The following is a 14,762-nucleotide window of genomic DNA, read 5'->3' on the forward strand; positions in this document are numbered from 1 at the left end:
CATAAGAGATTCCATTAAACTCCAAGTCGAACAGTAATAAAGCTGACGTAGGCGTCACTGTTAAAGTGTAAGAGATTTTTAGGTATTCGATTCCTTTCGAGTTTCGCTTTCTTTCAAAAGAGCTGACGGGGAATTTGGCTAAGGTCAGTTACCATGGAACAAAGTGGAAGAACTCCTGCCTGAGTCAACATTTTACAGCCTGTGTCTATAATCAGACTCAAGGTGATTACTATCACAACGAAATTCTGGTCCTCTATCGTCGTTGCAGAAGAACAGATCATCTGTAAAGCGTAGATTGTTGGCTTGATCTGCCCTGACTGCGCGATAGAAGTTGAATTTGATGGGCTGGCGTTCGGATATCTTGGCAGACTTTCTTATGTCAGACTTCCCTCAACGAACATCAATTTAAGCTGACCAACCTTTTTGATGTACCAAGTCATCTTGTTGTCAACGACCCAGTCGTCTTCAAATTCGGACCAACGTTTGTCCCGTTTCGCATGATGACTTTCATCAAACATTGTGTACGCTGAAACACCATACCAACGCCGGGAAATTCGTGTCTCCACGCGATTTCCTTCTAATCCACGGAGAACTGCTCCGCTAGTTGATGTTAGGATCGAGAAGAAGTTGCTTTTTTCTGTTCTTACCTGACAATTGCCGCCCAACTGTATACAGATGTGATAAAAATCAGTTCCCGACGAACCCTGCTGTAGGTGGCAAGAGCTTACGCATTTGGGGGTTGCAATACTATGATAGAAGGATTACTGCCCTTCAACCGCTGGAAGAGATAGCTTGAGGACCCAAACCCCCCCACAAGAACGATAGCCTGTAATTGTCAACAAAGTTTACTTTGACAGGATTTTGTAATACCTTCGCATTGAGTCGGGCACATGCAACCTTTCTCAAGCTGCCCCCGAATCAATTCTTCGACTTTTGAGACTATTGGCGCAAATATCTCTTCAATCTCAAGACTGAGTAGAGGTTAAGAAAGGTCAAGTAGAGCAGTTAATATCGTGGACTGTGCCAAACTGACCCTTCAAATTGGACAAATCCACCATCTATGCTCTTGTCAGGTTGATCTGCTGCTCCTGGAAGCGGAATAAAATGATCCACGTCTAGAAAATCGCAGTCAGATTCTTCGCCAAAGGTAGGCTTGACCATATCCCTCCAAAATGAAAGAGCAGCTTCTTTGGACTTTATTGGAAGGGATTGGTAACTCTCCAGGCCTACTTTCTTCATGAGGAGACGTTCGAATCTCTCATCAAGTAAAATGGATCCGCAAATAGCCCCTATAGGAAACAAATCAGTAATTCAACTGCCGCGCTCGGTCATCCATAGGGTCACCTGTGCCGTCCGTTGCTTCTTCCATGCTCAACGGATCGAGATCTTGTACTTTGTAAGAGATCAAGTCCTAAATGCAGAGTTAAAAAATTGCCCTTTCTGATTTTTGGGTTCGGCGCCAACCACAGTGCCACCACCTGCGTCGCAAATCACTAAAACGTCGTCTTTCTGCCAAAAAGTCAGATCTATTCCGAAGTATTTAATAAGAGGTATCTCACCGTGATTGAATTTGGCTGAATTGTCCGCAGTGAATGTAGAGCAGCGGCTTCTGGCTCCGACACAAGGGATATTTGCTGGGAGTTGATACCGGCAATTATGGCGGCTCGAAGTGTTGCATCTTTTGCTTTATCAGACCAAACTGCCGGAACGGTAAGCTCAAATTTGAGCTCCATTGACTTGGCAGAGTCTCCGAAGCGTCGTTGAAGCGTATCCTTCACATGAAAAACGAGATGTCCTAGATACTCACCCGAGACCTGAACAGCATTTTTGCCGTAATGTGCCAGTAGTGACTTAGAGGCCAGCGATGGTGCATACTCCTGGTCCTGGCTTTCGTCAAGCAACAGCTTGGAGCCACGAACGACCTCGCACAAAGGACCAACTTGATAGCCCCACTTTGAGATCTCTTTCTCGTACGAGATGACCGACGGTACTTTTAACGTGGTGCCTAACTTGGATTAACAAATCTCTCCTAAAAAGTTCCTCGGCGTTTCACTTGCGATTTCCTCCTCCGGGCCAGCTGGACACAATTTCGACATCCTCTGAACCACCTTCAAGCGCCCAAGCAATTCTGGACGAGTCGGCATTTGTCACAAAAACAAGAGAGGAGAACTGAACTCCCGAGACATTGAATTGACTCACCCGCTGAAGGTTGTTCCAAAATCAAGTCCTACGACAGCTCTCATATTTTTTCCCATTTTGATTGTGTTCTCATTGAGTTAGGGATTTCAGTAACCACTATCTTGGGTTAAGTCGTTTCCAATGGGGGTTTTATGAGCGTCTGATACTCGGCAAACACCGGAAGTGCTCGCCACCTTTGTCGATGATTCATTGATATGCCGCAACCGGCATGTTGCCACTTGTGCTATCTGCCAGAATATTGACAGGCAAGGGCTAGAGATATTTTCCTATACTTCCAACTCAATTCTCTATTACTTGATGAAAATGTCTTTGTTCACTTCCTTGTTCTCATCACGAAACGTTAGATCAAGCCAAAACAATCATTCCACGTACGGTACGTTTAACTTCGCTTAATGCACAAACATAGTGCTGATATCTGGACATTGCTGCGGCTTTAGCCGAGAGAAATGGACTGAACGCGTTTCAAAAGACCGGGGAAGATCGTGATCATAGGTATTACGAAGAACTGGCGGCACAACGCAAGGTACGATGCTCGCACCAATATGAGCAGCATGTGTTTACAATATGGGCAGACCAACCGAGAATTAAGCACACATTTGGCATCTTGCAAGACCGAGCTCACTCGTGTCCAAGAGCAACTACGTCGGAAAAATGAGCTCTGTGCTCAACTAGAGACACAAGCAATGGCCTCAGATGACCAACACCAGCAACAGATGACTAGCCTGTGCTGTAGGATCAATACGCTCGAAAATGACCTACAAGTGATCAACGAGGAAGATTGCGTAAGACAATGGCGAAGACTTCGACTAAATCTTGATCATTGGGTGAAGAAGAATTTCAAAGACGCTGCAAAGCTGGGTCTCCTCGATTACAGTGCTATGCTTCAATTAATTGGGACGACTACTGCCCATTCAAAAGGTCTCGTTGCAGGCAACAACCACCAGCGTTGGGCAATTCTTCAAGCTTGGATTATGAAGATGCTCCATGGTTACATCTTTATCCAGTATTTCCCTGGACTCAGTCAGTGTGATAATGAGTTTTTTCTCAGCATAGATCAGTTGATATTTGAGCAAAGTGCGTGCATTTACCCGCCAAAAAGCTTGACTAACCGTTACTTTAGGCGGTCTCAACACGTGGAAACATTGCAAATCAGGAATCAACACAGCTCTCGACACTCTCACGAAACCGTCAAGAACGATGATAATAGAACAACTTGTGGCCTATGTTGAAAGCGAACTGGGAGAATATGCAACAACGGCACCTGATATGCGGCAGCAGCAGCTGCATAATATTGTAAGCCAATGTGCTGATTTTAGAATGATGTGCAACCGACAGCCACAAACTTACAAGTTCGTATCATCGCCTTGTGGAGATATTGTCGACATGACATGTATGACCTCGGCTGCTGGAATCATAGATTGTCCTGAGACGACAGTTGGTCTTTCTCTCTGGCAGTCCCTTTGGAAGGAAGATCCTTCCGGAAATCGATTCTGCTTGGAGCCGGAATACATCTGGACTGCTGCTCTTTGAAGATGTAGCAATACAAGTGTGTGCTCTGCAATTTTAATTTCTACGGCCGTTTGGAATAAATATCTTTCCCAGGCCCGTCATCCAAACAAATGACCAGAAAATAATAATGACAAAAAATTCAGGTAAAACCGAGTCTAGAGATACCTGTAGTATGCAAAAAGTAATGGTGCAAAAGAGAATGTAGAGAAGCACGTCAATAGAAAGAACATTAGATATTCGTAACATTGATCTGAATATTTCAGAATGATCTATACTTTAGGGCAGAAAAATTCCTGGGCCAGCGCCTGTTCAACGATCAAAGCAGTTTCATTCCCTAACGTTTTGCAACAATTGAAAATCTTTTTTTTTGTTTCACAATCTTGGATTCGACGAGTCGAGGGGTCACTAAAAACCAATTGTCCTCGGTATGACTGTGATCAGTGGAACTCTAATATGCTGGGTGGTGGCAATATCTGTAATTGAGCAGGAGTGGACGGCACTTCTATCAGGGTGCTTACAAGGATGAGAATGAATGGATGACGTTGTGGTCGGATTTGGGCTGGAGCAGTGATTCCGATGAGGAAGCTGCTACACGACTTCTGGTGCCAATTGGCTCCTCTCGGCGGGGTGCGTATTGGGACAGACTGAGGCCGGTCCTGGGGGCTGGTTCTGTCATCTTGAAGATGGCGTTGTTGTCATTGCTAATGGTTTCGATGTCGGCAGTGTCGACCTCGGATTCAGTACCACTGATGGTAGGGACTGGCTCGATGATAACGACCTGGGTGTCGGCCACCGGCTCAGTGACCACGCTCTGAGTGACGGCTGCTGCGTCGGGACGGGTGTCCATGTCATCCTCGTCGGTTTCGGTTGTGACGTTAGTGATGCCCTCGGTCCTTTTGCCGATGACTGCAGTGTTGCTGCCCGTGGCAGTGGCTTGTGGCTGCCTTTGTGGCTGTGCCGGTGTCTTTTTCGAGGTCTGACCTTTGGTGTTTATTGGGTTGGCCGGTTTGGCCACGGCCGCTACCCATGGCCGCTGCCGCTTCCCTCGGTGTTGGATTCAAGCTCACTGGTCCTCTGCTGGCCGAAGCCGAGCCTGAACCTGAGCTGACCCCGGATGCCTCAGATAATCCGGGGTTCGCGGCCGAGAGGTAGGCAGGAATCCGGTGATAGCGTTCGCGACGCCTCTCTAGATCCCTGTCCCTCTCGACCTTTGAAGCGACTCGCTGCGATAGAGTTGGATTCTGACGGGGTCGAGACAAGGCCGATGGACTCGGGGATCCAAGCCTCCCTTCGGCGCTTGCCGAGTTGCTCAATGAACTTGATGTCTGCAAGCATGGGATTGGCGTGATTTCCAGTGCTCTGCAGGAGGATCTGTGTGAAAAGGCGAATAGAGTCTTCCAGCTATGCCTCTTTTTGGCCTTTCATGTTTGCTTCTTCGACGGAGCGTGAGCAGTATGGGCCAACCCCTTCGCTCGATCGTGTCGTCGCCTTCGTACAAAAGCTTCTATGTGTGAATACGATCAACAGAATGAGTCAGGGTGGAACATTCTGGTGCATTGCCAGATACTGGATGAGGCTATCGGCGGACTGCAAATGCGGAACCAGTTGGTAGGCTTTGCGCCTTGTACCACCGCCAAAATCATTCACAAATACCTCCTTGGCAGCCTGACGCCTACGATGGTAGACTTTTGTATGTATCTGGACCCGGAAATGGATAAAGCCGCTCTCGATGCCAGCGAGCGGATTCGCGAAGAGCTTCCGTGCAAAATGATTGACCACACAGATTTTTATTCTCTCCGAGGGCGGCCCATCACTGTCAGCATCGAGACCAAGACGCCAAGTGGAGCAAAGCCTGCACCTGCGGAGTTACAGTTAGGCACGTGGCATGCCGCACAATGGAACTTACTCGAAAATATCGTTACTCGGGCCGCCGGTACCTTTGAGGACTTGCCTTTTCTACCAGCTGGTATTGTTAATGGACATGACTGGGGGTTTACCGCTACAACCAGGGCTGGGAAGAAGACGATCTTCTGGTCAGAGAAAAGATTTGGGTCAACCAGAGACCCCCAAGATGTATACAAGATGATTTGGGGACTGCAACGTCTTGCAAAGTGGAGTAGCGAAGTCTACTGGCCATGGTATCGATAAAATGCTTTAAGCCTTTGTGACGGATGACGCATCATTATCGTTTTGGTTTTGGTTCCTAAGATGATAAAGAGCAGATTGATTAATGCAAAATAGCGTGCAAGATACCCTCGAATGAATGATAATACATATTAGAAGAGATAAGGTGCGGATTCACCACCTGGTTGCCACGCTTAAACTAATTCCTACAACCGCTGCGAAGACCACGAAGCGTTCTAAACATTCTATCCTTGCATGTTTCGAGGCACATGGTTTAAACATTTTTTTCTTGTATTTTCCACCACGTCCACAGAGAGTTCGTAATGGTGTTTGATCGCTTCACACAAGTGGTCTTACTAACGGGAGTTTCGATTCTTTCAAAACCTACTCTCATCGGCCCTTGCTGAAAGAATGTTGAGCTGAGGAGCGATGAAGCAAGTTCGAGAAACTACTGGCTGAAGTCTTTTGACCTTTTGGAATTTCCAAACGAAAAACTCTATAGCATAGTTATCTCAACGGAAAAAAAGTCCGTTGCACTGTTAGAGAGTTGTTTTTGTCGATGAGCTTGCTGTTTTGTTCCTTCACTTCAGCGTAGTTCGCTGCCACTCGATCCAAGACTGCAAGCATAAAATCGGCATTCTCAACAAAAACGTTATATGCATCTTCTTGTGCGCGAAAGTGAAGAACGTTGGCCGAAACAACCTTCACGATTTCGTCGTGGAGTGTATTATCAAGACATGGAGCATCCCTCCATATGTCTTGGACAATGCTCGGGAAGTAGTCCTTGTCCCAATTTGATTTTGCCCATTCTACAATTCGACTGGAAGCGAGTTCGCGGAGAGGAAAGATACCGAACTTATCTGCCGCTATAAATACCCCAAGGTGAGTGCGCGCTATTTGGTCCGATTGGCCACTATGAAAAATATCGGCTTCGCCGTAATCTTGGAGATAGCAGAAGGATAGAACGCAGGATATGATATCAACATCCTCCTCTAGTAGGTTTATTTGTGATGACTTTGCTTCCTGTCATGTCTGTCAGAGGCACGATGATGACTAAAACATGCAAATTCAGAATTTCACCCACTTTGAATCCGTTTTTGAAAGCGGCATCGAAGTAGGTTGACTGAGAGCACACGATAGCGCGATGGCATTTAAAATCATGTGCTTGACAAGAAATTTTCATATCAGTATATTTCCCATCATCAAGAAGATTCTTCATGACAACTTCAAGATCTGTGAAAGGCATAGTGCAATATATAGGAGATTGAGGTATGATCAGAAAATGTTGTAGGGGTTTGTGAAAGATGTCTTGATATACGTGGACGACGTTGGCAAAGTAATTATTTAATGGTGATGTCAACACTCGACTTAATAACGTATATCCTAGGGTTACCATCCCAAGCGGATCGCTAGGGTTAAAACCCATAATGGGCTTCATAGATTAGGCCATACCAAAGATCATGTTGAAAGTAGTGGGATCGAAAAGAGATTTCCCTAATGAAACTCCAACCCGTCGCACTCTGGGTGGCGTCGTCCTACAAATGGTCCCCTGGGGTGGCTGGGGCTGGTGATCGCCGGAAAACATCAACTCTTGCACCAACTGCTGTTGTATCCGGTTCACCAATCTATGTACAAACCCCCGGAAATCCACCATGGTATGTATATAATAACAACTCATCCCCGGACTTCAACCCGATATGGCTCTCGGTAGGGGTGCTCATGAACACGATACGGCCGTATGTATGTAAATCCATCCACCACTGAACGGGGCCATTTGTACCACGGATCACGAATATATCCAATCATATACTTCACCCATTCGGGGAACGTCCTACTATTGTCCTATTCCACGTTGAATAACAGCGTGCCTCTCTAACCCTGCATAGTGAAGGGTGCGGGAGCTAAGCAGAAAACTGACTAGCGCACGCTGTTACTCAGGAAAACCAATAGTGTTATTCAGAATCTCTCTACTAGCCTTTCCAGTCGCTGATTTTGAATTTTGAACAAATATTTAGAAGTCCTTACGATTTCAATCCTATTCCTGCCAAAATACATCCATAGTCAGTGGTGATGGGATGGTGGGAAATTCTTGTTTCCGACCGTGATGGGGAGCCTTCGCCAAAACCGTACAGAGGAACAGGTGGAAAAGATGGAGAACACGTCCCTCTAGAAATACTCCTCAGTTAAGGTGAGATAGTAACGCATATATACCGTAGCGAGAGGGGTAACCGTGCCGAAATATTTCAGAGGTACTTCCCTCAATAACCAGGAAATATCTATCATCCTTCGCAACCAGCTCATCAAACACATCACACAGTCATTTTGCCATCTGCTCTTGTATTTGATTTGATCGGTATCAAAATTGAGTCCAAAAAGCTGGCTGTGACAACGACGATATTTGACCCTCTCGAAACGCCACTGGATAATGAATGTGCAACTTGTACGGTTTAGATATCTTATGATGGTTTCTACTCTATTTGTTAAAAAGGTCACCGCAGTGTACACAGTCCAGTCAGTACTGCCTCAGGCAACAGTGTCTTCGAGGAACATAGGCAATCTGCGACTGTAGAGAAGAGTAGACAGTTACAAGAATGCCACTCATTTCCTGATTCATGATTTATGACTATTATGCTCCTTGAGCATCCGATTATCCTTGATAGGTGCCATTTGCCTAGAGCCCCTAACCTGACTTGTTGTTGGGATTTCTTGTCACCGTTGTCGACCTGTCTGTTTCGACCAGACTGCCATCGAGCATATCCCATTTCAATGTATATATTGCCTTATCAAAATCTTTGAAAATTTGCGTTCACCGTGTTCGTGCTGATAACATGGATCCTGGTCGTTCCGGCAGTCACCTCAATTTTTCTTCTCCTCACTAAACCTCCTATTTTCAAACGCCCACCATGCCGCCAATCCGCGGTCAAAAAGCTCAGAAATTAGTTGAGCAGGAAGGTAAAATCCTACTGGCAATTAAGGCTATTAAAAACGGCCGGTTTACCTCTGTTGCTGCTGCTGCTGCTCGCTCTTTCGAAGTCCCGCGGTCTACGCTACAAGACCGGATGAAAGGGATCAGCAGTTGGTCTGACACAAGGGCTACAGGCCACAAATTCACCCAATTGGAAGAGGAATCAATCCAGGATTGGTTAATCTTTATTGATCATAGAGGTACTGCTCTTACGATCGCTATGTTGAGAGATATGGCCAATTTACTACTCGAACACCGTGGAGATCATACCCCAGACCGTTAGCAAGAATTGGCCAACACAATACCATAATCGACATCCCGAGCTTTCTAGTCGATTCTCTCGTAGATATGACTATAAACGCGCCTTAATGTAAGATCCAAATACCATTATTGAGTTGTTTAAGCTTGTTGAAAAAACGATTGCTCAATATGGTATCACTTCGGATGATATCTATAACTTTGACGAATCAGGGTTTGCGATGGGAGTTAGTGCAACGACGAAGGTCATTACACAGTCATCTTATACCGGTCGGAGGGGCGTTTTACAAGCTGGCAATCGGGAATGGGTGACTGTTATTGAGACAATCTGCGCCTCCGGGCGAGCGATCCCACCATACGTTATCTTTAAAGGCAAAAACTTTATGTTGCGATGGTTCGACGACCTTCCAAAGCATTGGGCTCTTAACGTTAGTCCAAATGGCTGGACAAGCAATGAAATTGGCGTTAATTGGCTCCAGAAGCACTTCATTCCGCATACCATAAGTCAGACGAAAGGAAAACATTGTCTATTAGTCCTCGACGGCCATGACAGTCATCTTACAGCAACATTCGACAAGATTTGCCAGGAAAACAACATCATACCAATCTGTATACCTCCTCATACCTCTCATCTTTTACAGCCTCTTGATGTTGGGAATACACCCGATTAGGTATCGATTCTATCGAAAAAGATGACTTCCTTGATATCTTTCCAGCAGCTCGTAACGATTCATTCAAAGAGTCTATCGTTCAGAGTGCCTTCGCAGCTACTGGTTTAGTACCATTAGACCCCGATCGGGTGTTACCAAAGCTCAATATTCGTCTTCAATCTCCGCCTTTACCAGATCGACCAGTATCACAAGGCTCAACACCAGGTAGTAATATCTCTACCGGCATTCCTCGGGCGACTAATCAGCTAGAAAAACGCAAATCTAGGCTCAATTATAGTCTATATTCAGCTGCTAATAAGATCTATTCACCTACAAAACGTGATCTTCAACAGTTTTACAATATGTCGGTCAAACTAGTCCACGAGCATATCTTAATGCGTGATGGATTCAAGCGTTTACGGGAGGGAAACCGAAAGCAGACAAGAAAAAGGGAGAAATCAAAGAAGCAAATACCTAATACAGGTAGTTTAACACAGGTTTTAGACCTTGCTACCAATGTTGGTGGTAGGGGAGGTAACAGTGTAAGATATATATCTGAATAGACCTCGCCAAAGTCGTGGGTCGGGTTTCGACCTTTGACCCAAAACCCGCCAAGAAGATTAAATAACAGTAATATATACCATATACAGTGACGCAGCAAAAGTAAATGTCGATGTATGCGAAGGTTTACGATGACGTGGAAGATCGTGAGGACTGGGACGAAATGGAATATCTTTCAGGCGATTAGACGCCAAGCGACAAGATTCACCGTAGCAGATGATGCAAACATCTGTTGGACATATGCGTCATCAGACGCCAGTTGCTCCGGCTGTTCAGTAGCTATGTCTTCTTCTGCATCGAGATCCCAATCAACACGGTTGCCTCGCTTGCTCGGCTCGCAAAGTAGTAAAAGCGCAACAAAGTCCTTGGTAACCTGGATGCCTCGAGCAAGTAATTGGTACGTCCTAGCTTGGAATATCCGATGCGACCGTGGAAGCCGGACCTGACACTGCCTCTGGATCGTAATCAGCCTGCTGTCCTCGTGGATTGGCACCTGGAATGTACCACAAGATGAGGCTGATATCACGTATTGCATCCGGTGGTGGATCCCCTGATCCAACCACCCAGGAAGTCCTCCTAACACCCTCACTCGGCCCATTCCTCTGCACGATCATGCTCAATCGAGTAACCCGATGACGCTGGATTGTGATTTCGCTACCTGAAAGCGATGAGGACCACTCGTGGAGGTTCTTGTCTTTCGCGCCCGCGCACCGTCTAAAAACATCGCTTTATCTAGACGTGTCGCCGAGTAACGGTCGACGCGACCAACGCGTCTACCATGATATAAATTTTAACCTCGCTCCGCTCCACGCTCAACCGACCTCTCGCTCGCTTCATCGCTTCCGTCCTGACCACAAATAACATGACTGCTGACGACCTTTTGTGACGGCATTTTTGGCATGGTAGCCAGGATCCGAAACCAACCCCCTGAAGGTCAAGGCTAGGCTGCGGCACTATCCAAATTATCGGCAGATAATCGATTGTCGTATCCGTAAATCGCGGATAACGATATAAATTCATTATCGAATTATCCGCAACGATACGATACGATAATTATATTTTCATTTGCGGATATCCGCAGATTATCGTACGATAACAAATATTGCAAACATGCTAAGACTCGTGACCTGAGCGAGTTTGCATAAATTATGCATTCTCCCCTGTATTTTTTGGGGTATTCAATGTGTAATTGATTGTATATTTGTCACGGGAATGACTGGCCTACGATCTTTTCTCCAAATTAATCTACTTTGTCTAGCTTTATTGCAACAGCATTCAATTATTCAAGATCATATCACAGGTTATCAAACTCAAATCCATCTGGCTGCTTTGGCTTCTTCCGAATCCTCCCCGATCTCCCCTGCGTGGGCTTCTCAGTTGGCATATCAGGAAGCGGGAGATCCTTATCACCATCATCCTGAGGCTCAACGGCACTATGAGGCCGCTTGCGCCGTGGTTGCTTGCCCCGGATTGGAACCGGTGTAGGAGTCGCCTGCTCAACTGTATAACTATATCCCAAATCATTTTCTGAGTCATCCGATCCATCCTCCGCTTGATTACCATCTTCTTCGTTTTCACTGATCGGCTCGATATCGTGAAGCGACGGAGTTGGCTTCCATGTCTGATCGAGTATGGCAACCTCTCCGCTAGAGAGATACTCCTTGATCATCTCGAGCTCGGTTTGTTGAAGCTCGAACTTCGATGCGAACAGATGAAGCATTAGAGACCTGATGGTTTCTGGTTTAAGCTGCCCCCGGCGATAGTGACAGACATCACGAGCACAATTGAAGAGCCGCTCAACACCAGCGCCACTAGCAGGTGTTGCCAGATTATCCCGCGCCATCGCTGCAAGCACTGGATATTCATGCTCATGCTCCTTCCAGAACACCCTTGGCTTTCCTTTGGTAAGACCTATAGTATAACTTAGCTGGAAAGCCGTATAATAAAGCAGGGAAGTATACAGACCCTGTGCAAGATATCGTGTGATCTCATCCTCCGGTCGGTCAATTTCACTGTGTAAAGCGTGCAAATCCATCATCAGATCAAGCTCCTCTTCGTCCACTTCTTGAGAGACTTGGGCTTGAGAGGGCTCCTTGCGGCGGGTTATGCGTTGTTGATATTGGTCAAATTCCTTCTGTAGTTTATCCCGATAGATCTCCATCCAATTGATATCTTCTCCCTTCTCGTTTTTCTCTTTCCAGTCATCGCCTTCAAAAAACCGAAGCTTCTTCGATGGACACAGAATAGTTGCAATTGCATAAACTGTGCCAAACGATTCACTGCCGGTCGCTCTGTGGTACTTTGAGAGTTTCTGTTTCGCTGCCTGTAGTGCCTGAAGCATTCTCTTTTTCCAAGGGACAGTCTTGCGTTCTAGTAACTCCGCAACATTATCAAGATGGTTAAAGAGCTCCTTATAGATGCTGAAGACCGAATGAACAGTAACATCTTGAGTCTTGGACAAGATCTTGGTGTAATGAAAGAAAGGCTTTGTGACCAAAAGGAGATACTCCACTTGGCGCCATTCCTCTTGGCCGAGCTGAAATTGAACGTATTGGTGGGTTGCACAGTACTAGTTGAAGACTCGCTGTAGTTTCTTGGCACGTTCGAGCATTAAGAAAGTAGAATTCCAGCGTGTACGGACATCCTGAATCGGTAGAAGCTTGGGCTCTATTGTTTGAAGCGCCCGGAAAGCCTCTCGGCGCTGAGGACTGGCGGTAATGAATACAGCGAGCTCTCGAATCTAGGCTTTTTTAGCAATTATGTTCTCGGGATACAACATGATACATTTACCTTCTTCAAAGTAGCCACGATATTCCCTGAAGCGTAACCTGGAGCGGACTGTAGCGACTTCGTACGTTCTTCTGACCACTCTGACTCGGCCTCTGCATTCTTTGGGTTCGCTTTGATCTTTCCAAGGAGGTCTTTCAGGCTAAGTTGTATAACGTGCACAATGCATGGTACTCGGAAAACAGAGGTATTGTGAAGAGCCTGGGACTGAACCATCTCTTGAACACCGTGAATCATGGTGTTGTTATTTGATGCATTATCAGTTGTGATTGATAATACTCGGTCGGTAATACCATGCTCTTGCAAGATTCGGATAACAGTCTCACTTAGCTGAGTCCCAGTATGGGATCCTTGGATATGCTCAAATCCAAGAAGAACCTCACAGTAATTCCAGTCCTGGTCGAGGAAGTATCCAGTGATTGCCATAAATGCCTGGCCAAACGGAGAGGTCCAGCAATCAAGTGCAATAGAGAGAGAGCTTCCAGGTGGAAGCTTACTGAGCACGCTCTGTTGCTGTGCCTGGACTTCATTATCTAAAAGACGTTTCAAACTGCGGGCGGACGGGATATTGAGCTCTGATGTGGCGAGCCTGGTGCATTGCAGAAGCTCTTTGAACTCCGGGTGCTCAACAGTGCGGAATGGGAGACGGGTGGTCGTGATAAACTTGAGGATCTTCTTCTGAAGGGATGTCTGGCTGAATTCTGTGCTTGCTGATTGACGCGGCTAGGTAGAGATAAGGAAGATTAGTGTGCATTGTGGATTAAATCTGGGATAGACTTGCCATCTCTCGGAAGAGCTGGTCTATGCTTTGCTTTGTAGTCTTCCGCGGCTGAGTGCAGTACGCACTATTAAGATGGTTCTTCATGGGAGAGGGACCAGAACGATTGAACCTTGGGTGAACAACCACACTTTGACAGCGGTTGCACATAACCTTGGGCTCGCCAGTCCGCGCATTTGCAACCTGATCAAATGAGCTCCAAACATCAGACTTTTTCAGTATAGTATCCCATCTAATAGATTTCTGCAGTTCTTTCTTGCTGCCAAACTCAGTCATTAGCCACCATTTCACAAACTGTATCTGAGACATCTCCATCATTGGATCGGTTTTGTCGCAGTTGTAGAGAATATAAGATGGTTGAAAGAGTTTGCCGACGCGCTGTAGTAAGTCGGGGGCACGAGGATATCGAGGGGAAGGGGGAGTGTCTGAGACAGGAGTCGAATGTGCTATGCTCTGACTACTCAGCACGTCTGAGGATTCATCTGTTTGTGGAAAGTCTGAATCGATGAATGGGTTGGCGAACTGAGATGCGTCATATTGGCTCCTTGATACTTCGGAATCAGACATGTCGAGTAGAGGACCAGGTACCAAGTGTAGGACGATCGAGTATACCAGGAAGAGACTTACTAGGAATTTAGCGGAAAAATTGGTGCGTAGGCAAACGTGTGCGCCCGCGATGTCGACGTGCTCACGATAATACTCGATGCTAATTGGGTATGTATTAAGCGGATGTGGAGATTCAGACGATAATTGACGATAATCTGCCGACAATCCGCCGACTATCTTCGGATTATCCAATAATTATCCGCGTCACCAAACCAAAAAAAACGAAGTCCCCCATTTCCAAACTTCAAATCTAAATTGCGCCTTACATTTTAGTGTAAACATGCTGAGATAAGTAAACGTATAATTGAAATGCGAGCTAGCAGAT

The 14,762-nt window shown here is 46.1% G+C and overlaps 4 protein-coding genes across 4 annotated transcripts; 2 read left to right on the forward strand and 2 right to left on the reverse strand.

The window, feature by feature from the left end:
• Window positions 1-374: 374 nt before the first annotated feature.
• N7511_011297 (Hsp70 family protein) lies at window positions 375-2,144 on the reverse strand (the record flags this gene model as incomplete). Its single annotated transcript, XM_057133674.1, has 9 exons — window positions 375-600; window positions 648-665; window positions 729-826; window positions 941-971; window positions 1,034-1,289; window positions 1,345-1,411; window positions 1,465-1,509; window positions 1,560-2,005; window positions 2,054-2,144. 9 exons carry the CDS (start codon window positions 2,142-2,144, stop codon window positions 375-377), a joined length of 1,278 nt encoding a protein of 425 aa, XP_056978631.1.
• A 738-nt stretch (window positions 2,145-2,882) lies between these two features.
• Window positions 2,883-5,856, forward strand: N7511_011298 (uncharacterized protein; the record flags this gene model as incomplete). Its single annotated transcript, XM_057133675.1, has 8 exons — window positions 2,883-3,273; window positions 3,320-3,492; window positions 3,617-3,747; window positions 4,196-4,335; window positions 4,392-4,582; window positions 4,639-4,856; window positions 4,992-5,100; window positions 5,236-5,856. The coding sequence occupies 8 exons, from the start codon at window positions 2,883-2,885 to the stop codon at window positions 5,854-5,856; spliced, it is 1,974 nt and encodes a 657-aa protein (XP_056978632.1).
• Window positions 5,857-10,067: 4,211 nt separating this feature from the next.
• Window positions 10,068-10,333, forward strand: N7511_011299 (uncharacterized protein; the record flags this gene model as incomplete). The annotated part of the gene is made up of 2 exons (XM_057133676.1): window positions 10,068-10,188; window positions 10,269-10,333. 2 exons carry the CDS (start codon window positions 10,068-10,070, stop codon window positions 10,331-10,333), a joined length of 186 nt encoding a protein of 61 aa, XP_056978633.1.
• Window positions 10,334-11,560: 1,227 nt separating this feature from the next.
• N7511_011300 (uncharacterized protein) lies at window positions 11,561-14,398 on the reverse strand (the record flags this gene model as incomplete). Its single annotated transcript, XM_057133677.1, is given in 5 exon segments — window positions 11,561-12,177; window positions 12,232-12,835; window positions 12,848-13,006; window positions 13,057-13,763; window positions 13,831-14,398. The coding sequence occupies 5 exon segments, from the start codon at window positions 14,396-14,398 to the stop codon at window positions 11,561-11,563; spliced, it is 2,655 nt and encodes an 884-aa protein (XP_056978634.1).
• Between the last annotated feature and the right edge of the window lie 364 nt (window positions 14,399-14,762).

The sequence above is a fragment of the Penicillium nucicola genome (genome assembly GCF_028828085.1).
Source record: "Penicillium nucicola strain IBT 29836 chromosome Unknown utg000013l, whole genome shotgun sequence".
Lineage (NCBI taxonomy): Eukaryota > Fungi > Ascomycota > Eurotiomycetes > Eurotiales > Aspergillaceae > Penicillium > Penicillium nucicola.